Below are 8983 nucleotides of genomic sequence, written 5' to 3'. Positions count from 1 at the left end.
ATTCCCTGCCATCTATACATTGGATTCAGTTAGCAGATGCTGAACCTATACTGTAGGCATGTGTAATCTAAATATAGCTTCATTACACTAATGGCCAGCTTCACAGACCGAGATTAAACCTTGCCATAGACAATATTTAATTTTCAATGAGGATTCTCCATGCAAAACCCATTTAATCCAGGACTAAGCCTAATCTGTGTCTGTGAAACTGGCCCTGAATGTGCTATTTACTGTGGTGGTAAAATCCCAGATTTGCTTCCCATTTGCAACTATAAGCCTGGCCTATTGGCTGAATGTCTTCCACATAGTAAATTGTTCAGTGATAAACAAACCCTGGCAGAGTGGGATACATATGGCCCTACTGTGGTCCCTACTCGACTCATATGTACTCTGTTAGAGTTGAACTAACATTTAAATAGTAAATGGTTGGCATTTATATAGCACCTTTATCCAAAGTGCTGTACAATCAGTGCTTCTTATTGAGCCATTCATACACACACTCACACACCTATGACGATTGGCTGCCATGCAAGGCACCAACTAGCTTGTCAGGAGCATTTGGGGGTTAGGTGTCTTGCTCAGGGACACTTCGACACACCCAGGGCTTGTACCAGCAACCCTCCAACTGCCAGACGACTGCTTTTACCGCCTTAGCCAATGTCACCCCATTATAGTAAATATATATTTTTTACTGTGCATTATAGGGGTGGTTCACCCAAACATTTTATTACCTACCCAGAGCACTATCCAGATGAGATGAGTCTAATTTGTGGACACAATTCACCGTGATATAATGGGCCCCCTGGAACAAATCTTTTATGCTCTTCATTGTGGTTTCCTTTAGAAAAACTCCAGAACCAGAAACGCTTCTCCCCAGACATATACTCTTAGACATCAGCAGAGCTCAGAAAATGCACATTTAATCAAGAACTAGTTAACTGTCCATGCAAGCAAGTGCAAGTTTCCACCGAAGCACACCAGTATTCTGGGCGAAGTGTGGCATTGTTTTGATCAGTAACTTGCCAAACTGTGTATCTTCAGTGTAAACTTGTGTGTGCTTGCGTGTACTTTAATTCTATTTTTGTGTCATTAATTTGTGCAATAGCTGCGCAGTCCCCCAGCAGAGCTGCGCAGTCCCCCAGCAGAGCTGCGCAGTCCCCCAGCAGAGCTGCTCAGTCCCCCAGCAGAGCTGCTCAGTCCCCCCAGCAGAGCTGCACAGTCCCCCAGCAGAGCTGCTCAGTCCCCCAGCAGAGCTGCTCAGTCCCCCCAGCAGAGCTGCTCAGTCCCCCAGCAGAGCTGCTCAGTCCCCCAGCAGAGCTGCTCAGTCCCCCCAGCAGAGCTGCACAGTCCCCCAGCAGAGCTGCTCAGTCCCCCCAGCAGAGCTGCTCAGTCCCCCCAGCAGAGCTGCGCAGTCCCCCAGCAGAGCTGCTCAGTCCCCCAGCAGAGCTGCGCAGTCCCCCAGCAGAGCTGCGCAGTCCCCCAGCAGAGCTGCTAGGGGACACACGGGAATGTTTACCTGGGCAAAAATGATGATGCACTGCAAAATAATACCTATGGAATAATGTTTCTCATTACAAGGTTATTAATGCATGCAATAATGCATGAAACACTGCTTTTTGTTTTCTCTTCATGAGGAAAAAACATTGGGTCGTTGTCATAGTAACTATCCACAGCTTTTTCTTTGAATTATTATTTTATTTTTTAAATACCCCGTGGAGCTATATCCAATTTGATATTTTATGAGAAATGATGTATTAATGACTAGTAGGCCTTAATGACTTAATATCTAACAAATGCCTTAACTTTCAAGTGAAATTCACGTATGCAAATCATTCGCAGTTTTTATGTTGCTTTAACGCGATACTTTCCCACTTATTTTATGATTTGTATTCTCTCTCATGCACCTGCTACAACACTTAAGGTTATGTCGTTTGTTTATGTAATGACAATTGGGTCAAACGTAACGATTATTACCTGGCCCTCGTAAGTGCAGCACAAACGAGTTTTGAACGTATGGCTCATAATATACGTTTATGAAACAAAACATTTACGCAAAATCGTCTTCATCTTGATATCGCTTATGCTCGGTGAATCGGTGCCTTCCTTTTTTTCCATTTAACAATCGTCAGGGCAAGTATATAGCAATTAGTCATTACAATTGCAGTTTACAATCAAGTGAACATAATACAAACATAATTCAAACACACACACAAGGAAAGATCATTCACTACTTGTGGTTTCTTCAAAAATATTTCGATAGTAATCTAAGAATCTAGTACTGTTCTTATTTTTGGTGAATTTTAGAGATTGGAGAAGTAAGTTGATGTCAGTTAAATGGGGATAGTATGCCGAGAATTTAAACATGTAACATGTAGCGTATAAAGTTAACGAATTCCAGGGGCTTACTGATTGCAATCGGTACCTTCACGACTGGCTCAATTTCGATTGGACAAAACGGTCGATTGGAGTTTGTGAAGGCGTAACGTGTGGCGTGAAGATCACCAAACAGCTGTCAATAGCATAGAAGTGGACAATTGGGGTAACCGGGTAAAGCGAAGAGGAGTGCTGACAAACAGGGTTAAAAGTCCCTTGACAGTTGCGGCCAAATGTGCAAGAATCACAGACACGTATTCCCGCTAGCATATAAGCAGGTCAACTGAGAAAGCTTGGAAGTCAGGGAGAGGATGTTAACTGCTAACTTCCTGGCGAGCCCAGAGACGAGGTACGAGAATACTCAATACCTTAGAAAAACCTTTGCAATTGTCCAGAACTGTGTGAAGGCCCGTGTGCGGGGAGCGGTCTCAATGCCGGAAACAGACTTGTTGATCGACAGGTTGCAGAAAGTGTATGCATGCGACGCCTGCTGGCTCTACAAGGTAGGACACTTTCTTAATTGTTTTTGCGTCTGAAATGTGCTGCTTTTTTATACTTTCGGGTTGCTGTTATTTTTAACAAAGTAAAAACTTTTTCGATGTGTTAAGCAAGCTTTGAGCAGTTGTAGGCGTTTGAGATATTATAACATATTGTTCCTGACAAGACTCTGCCTGGGGCGGTCTGATCGACTTCACTTTGTGTGATTGGTCAGGTGTGGGTTTTAGTGCGAGTGTGTTTCAATTTAAGAAAATAAATTCTCTATTGTGCATTCTGGACATGTTTTGTCTGGATCATCTGGGCGGCCCGTAGCGTAGTGGTTAAGGTAAATGACTGGGATACACAAGGTCGGTCGTTCTAATCCCAGTCTAGCCACAATAAGATCCACACAGCCGTTGGGCCCTTGAGCAAGGCCCTTAACCCTGCATTGCTCTAGGGGAGGATTGTCTCCTGCTTAGTCTAATCAACTGTATGTCGCTCTGGATAAGAGCGTCTGCCAAATGCCAATAATGTAATGTAATGTAATGTAAATCTGGGTCATGATGAATGAATCTTGAGAAATGTGAAACAGTTTCTTGAAATATACATTGGCGGCACGGATGGTGCAGTGGGTAGCACTGCCGCCTCACAGCAAGGAGGTCTTGGGTTTGAATCCCCGTCGGCCGGGGCCTCTCTGTGCGGAGTTTGCATGTTCTCCCGTGTCTGCGTGGATTTCCTCCGGGTACTCCGGTTTCCTCCCACAGTCCAAAGACATGCATGTTAGGCTGATTGGAGAGTCTAAATTGCCCATAGGTATGAGTGTGCGAGTGAATGGTGTGTGTGCCCTGCGATGGACTGGCGACCTGTACAGGGTGTATTCCTGCCTTTCGCCCAAAGTATGCTGGGATAGGCTCCAGCCCCCCTGCGACCCTGTTCAGGATAAGCGGGTTAGGATAATGGATGGAAATGTACATTGACCATTTCTTAACATAATTTACTTTTTTGTGTGCGCTAATTTTGTTTCACTGCGACTTTTTGTGTTTTCGGGATTTGAAAATCTTGATTCATGTTAAAATTAAGACATGAGTAAGAAAGGTATTCAGATGGATTCGTTGTTTGGAATGGCGCTCTCTGCTGCACAGAGAGTGTATTACACTGCAGTTTGCTTCTGCCTCCTAACTCCTCATTATCTCTGCCACTGTTCGCAGGTCATTTATTTAATTGATGCTCCCTGGAACTTGAGCATATGTTGATATAATCAGATCTATTCCCCGCTGAAAGACATCAAAATAAAGTATTGAAGAGCGAATCAATCACAGTGACGAATCCTTTTTATCGTTACTATTTTTGGAATCCACTAGATGGCAGTGTTGCTGTGTAAGTCACTGCTGCTTTGTTTTAGAAAAAACAACAACTGGAAAATGGGTATGGAGGGAGAAAAACCCATCAAAGTAAGACCAATGTTGTTGAAATTCACACACACACACACACACACACACACACACACACACACACACACACACACACACACACATAAATAAATAAATAAATAAATACACGGTGCATGTATTCGTAGATAAGCCATGTTTATGATGTGAGTACGTTTCTGAATTGTGCGTTAGTTGTGCGATTGCAGGGGGTGAGGTGTAACGTGTGCTGCTCTCCGTTCCCTGCTAGCACCTCATAAGGCCTGATTTAAGGTTCTGGCTCATAATGAATCCCACTGAGCGATGTGTTTTCCTGCTTATTAAAGCCTTCTGATTGAAGCAGAAACATCATGTCACGACGAAGATAACATACATTCATTTATAGAGTAGATGATGATGATGATAACAACAATGATTGCTGTGTATGGAAGCTCTGCATATTGTCAAACTCATAAGCTTGCTCCTCACTTTCCTCTGCAATGAGTCGTCGCAAAATGGCTGCAGAATTTTGCCCATGGGTGAGGTGAAATGGGAGGGGTGGATTGGCTTTAAAAATCACAGAGAGTTGCCGAGTCATTGCGCTTTGCCACTTAAAGCGCGTGTTATGAAACGCATAATTGACCTTTTCCCCAGTAATGGAGAGAAGGTGGCAGTGCGTAGCCGTAAACGTTGCTGAACACGCGGGATCTCTGATGGCTCTCCCCATTTTCACTGGCTTGGCATGAGAGAGACTGATTGATGTGGAAATGAAATGAGTCGCCGGGGCCTCTGGGGGGCCATTTTGAAAAAGTCGCCAGTTTCATTCTCACTGCTGATGTATGCTGTGATGCTGTGGTGTAAATTTATGTATATCTCTCCATGTCTCTTGTGTGTAACCGTCTGTATTATAAACCTCTATTTCTCCATGTTTTCAGGTATATGTGTATGTATAAACTAAGCATATGCAATGTTGACCATATGTTTATTTTCTCATTTGGCACGTGTCCAATCGACATTCCTGTCAGCCTGCTGGCTTGCATGAGCACATACACACACTCAGTATCCAATGCAGGTCTTTTAGCTCAATCATAAATAATGGTATTTTATTGTGCATTGACCGACCCGTTCCCACTCCTGTCGTGCCTGGCACTGTAGAAGTGCCCTTCCTTTCCTTCTCACTGTGACATTTGTACAGAATTCGCACAGAGGACTGAGCTGGAAGAGCAGTAATTGAATATCCACTAAGGCCTGTCTTGGGGAAAATCCCTTTTCCATTCAGGGGGAAATTTAAGAGCGTGAATTCCTGGGGGACGGGTTGCCGGAATGCTGTTGTTTTTTTATGAAACGCCGCAATCCGGACACTCCGCCATCGCGCGTTCCCTTTGAATCGATGTCCGCACGTTGGGTGACATGCACACAGGCTGTGCTGCTCAGGATTGAACATAGCATTAAGGAATCTCATCTCTCAACCCCTGGCTGTCCTCTGGGTTCCTCCCACACCATTAAGACCTCTTGTCTGTTCCCCAACATGGCGTTCGCACTTCCTGGCGCTCTCACGAGCCCGATGCATCAATGCCCTGCGCTTCGATGTGCAAAGAGGCTCCTTCACGCTGCGCTGTGTGTGGAACGAACTCCGGTGCACGCCGAAAATGAAATGAACGAATGCAGCGTTTCAGCAGCTGCAATCATGCTTTGTGAAATATCCACAGGCGAAAGACTGTGTGTGTTTATTTGGCCTTGCTAATGTATTTGGACGCCATTTTCCTTCCTTTTCACACTAGTGCGGATGAGCTGTCCTTTTTCATTTGTGTTTCTTTCTGTGTGTTTTTCCATGTGCATTTCTGTATGGGCCTGCGTGTGTGCGTGCTTGCTTGTGTTTGTGCCTGTGTGTGTGTCTGCGCGCACACCAATACAAGCTGTGCAGCACAGAAATGAGGCCCAGTTCAGTCTCTCGCTTTGAATTCTCTGGCGACAGCAGACGCATCCTAAGAAGATTGACTGACGCAATTTTTTCATGCAAATCATATTTCTAAATCTTTTTATAAAACCCATTTCCTTCAATGCAGAGGGATCCGTTAGCTGCTGTCAGTCTGCAGTTCCCCCTGACAGCAGCCGGCTCCAACCTGCTCGTTTGCTCCTGCAGAAACGCAAAGCACTGAATTTACCGAAGAACTTATTGCACTGAATATTAGGCTATATTATTGCTCTGCAGAAATCAATATGTACAGTGCTCTATTCAAATAGATATTCTCCTTTTTGTTTTTAAGCTTCTGGATGCAAAGGGATTATTCACAGTCAGTTCTCAAACAATGTGAAATGTATGTTTTAAGGAATAATTTGTTTATAAGCTGAAATGTAATCACAGAAAATATAATAGACGAAAGAAGGAAGATTGGTCATTTGAGACGGTATTAAGTGCTGAAGTCACTGTAAGCTTGACTTCTGTGCTTGTCATTATTACATGTCCAGAAAGGCAGTGTTTACAACATGATTTGCACACCATTAAATCATTGTTATACACTTAGCGAGCACTTTATTAGGTATTTATTAAACATATTTCTTAGACTTATTGGTCTTCTGCCGCAGTAGCCTATCCACTTTGAGGTTTGATGCATTGTGTGTTCAGAAACACTCTTCTGTACCCTGCTGTTGTAATATGTTGTTATTTGCATTACTGTCAGCTTCGACCAGTCCGGCCCTTCTCCTTTGACATCTCTCATTTACAAGGTGTTTTTGTCTGCAGAACTGCTGCTCACTGGATGTTTTTTTTTTTGTTTTTTTTACCGTACTCTACTGTGTATGAATATCCCAGGAGATCAGCAGTTCCTGAGATACTCAAACCACCCTGTCTGGCACCAAAACTCATTCCACAGTCTAAGTCACTTAGATAACATTTCTTCCCCATTCTGACATTTGGTCTGAATAACAGCTGAACCTCGTGACCATGTTTTCATGGTTTTCGTTGTTGCCACATGATTGGCTGATTTAAATATTTGTGTTAAGCTGGTGTGCAGGTCTACCTTATAAAGTGCTCACTGAGTGTATGTTCTCGAGATATGTTGGAGTACAGAAAATAACTCCTGTACTTTCATAGCACAGTGGGGTAAGTGAGCAGCAGTGGTCTGGGTTTGACTGGACTGTTAGTTTTAATCTGCCTCATCCCTGCTGGTCCTCCCTCCTCTTTTACCTGGAGCGGTTTGCACTCTTCAGTCAGTCAGAGTGAATGAATCGGGGAAAATTTGCCTTGGCAGAGAGAAAAACAAATCCCACAATCCTTTTACAATCCAATTACAGTCATGCCATGACAAAAAAAACGAATCTAAACCGTTAATGTGTAACCTGTCCAAATCCTCAATCTCGATCATCTACATGTTGCCATGAAGATGATAACACTACATATGCAGCATGTAATAAGAAATCCTCAAATGGAGAATTTTTCAGCATGGCTTTATGCATTTTAAGAGCCTGGAGATGTAGAAACATTGACAAAGTGAATCTGAACATTGTCCCATAGCCTCAGTACTATCTATTCATATACATTGTAGTCAGTAATGAATCGGCAATGGGTTTTGATAATGCTGTAAGCGTATTAAAATAGATGGAGGAGGGAAAGTGGTCGTCAAACAAATGATATTATTATGGGGTCTCAACATCCCCCTCTTATCGCTGCTTTTTTTTTGCATTTGTTTTCCATTTTCAGTCCTGACTGGAGACTCACTGAAGATCTTTGTCTTCTGCAAGAACTGGTGAGGTGCCTCAAGGCCAAATTGCTGGGCTGCTATTATGTTTGTCTCTGAAGAAAATCTGAATGCTTGGGGTTCATTTTATTTTTTATTTTTTTCCCTGACATCCTTTTAACCAGATATGCTGGTGTCTCGGTGGTAGCTGTGGGGAAAAACTGATCTTTTGATCAAAGCACCCTTTAAGCTGTCCTTCTCCTCAAAACAGCCACAATCCTTGGGCTCGTCGGAATGATCTTGTAGCCCTGCTGTGTGTCAAAATTGTGTCATGCTCATTGGACCACTGGTCCTCACACCTGGTCCTGGAGAGCCACAGGGTGTGCTGGCTTTTTTTCCGACTTAATATCATCAACCAGCTCAGACCCAAGAAACCAGGTGAGGAGAGTTAACTGTGTAATTAACTGCTTTATTTGATCAATTAAGTGCTGAGTAACAACAAAAGCCAGCAACACCCAGCGGCTCTCCGGATTGGCCCTTGTTGTGCACCCCTGCCCTACACAAGGGACCATCAAATCTGGTTTTGAATCCAAATCTGGCCCTGGTTTTCTTTCCTCCGGGCTGAACAATTAGTGCTACTGATTGCCCAGACTGTCTGCACACCTGACTCCCAGGGAAAGGGAGTTCTTGGCCCCTGAGGACCGTGATGTGAGGAACGGGGCCCTACCCATCCCCCAATGTAGACTGGAGACCCACCTTCTCAGACTGTACCTTCACCTCCCTGACCCTCTTTAGCCATCTTCTTTCTCCAATTCCCTTCAGGGACAGTGATGTTCAAGGTAGCTGCAGCTGTATAAAGATACAGTAGATTAGTGGTGTCATTGTTTACTTTTTACAATATTACTCATTTCGTTAACCAATCGGGGCAAAAAAAAAAAATTGCCTTTTACTGTGGATCCTGAGCTTCAGATTTGCTGGAGCTCATAGTCAGGTTTTATTGTCACTTTTTGACATTGCGGGGCTGCAATTAACTCTGTGACAGTGACAAAT

General features: G+C 43.7%; 1 protein-coding gene across 1 annotated transcript; it reads left to right on the top strand.

Moving 5' to 3' along the window:
• The first annotated feature begins 352 nt into the window (after positions 1 to 352).
• On the top strand, positions 353 to 1495 carry LOC133107364 (putative small proline-rich protein 5). Its single transcript, XM_061216355.1, has 2 exons — positions 353 to 385; positions 1106 to 1495. The coding sequence occupies exons 1-2, from the start codon at positions 353 to 355 to the stop codon at positions 1493 to 1495; spliced, it is 423 nt and encodes a 140-aa protein (XP_061072339.1).
• Positions 1496 to 8983: the final 7488 nt, after the last annotated feature.

This window comes from Conger conger, chromosome 13 (assembly GCF_963514075.1).
Source record: "Conger conger chromosome 13, fConCon1.1, whole genome shotgun sequence".
NCBI classification, from domain to species: domain Eukaryota; kingdom Metazoa; phylum Chordata; class Actinopteri; order Anguilliformes; family Congridae; genus Conger; species Conger conger.
The sequence above is the reverse complement of the archived record's forward strand: the minus strand, read 5'-3'. Positions and strand labels throughout refer to the sequence as shown.

Excerpts from the sequence above, each read along its gene's own strand:
- LOC133107364 (XM_061216355.1), top strand. The coding sequence starts at position 353 with ATGGCCCTACTGTGGTCCCTACTCGACTCATAT. Across the intron at positions 386-1,105 it reads GGTCCCTACTCGACTCATAT|CTGCGCAGTCCCCCAGCAGA; the intron begins GTACTCTGTTAG and ends TTTGTGCAATAG.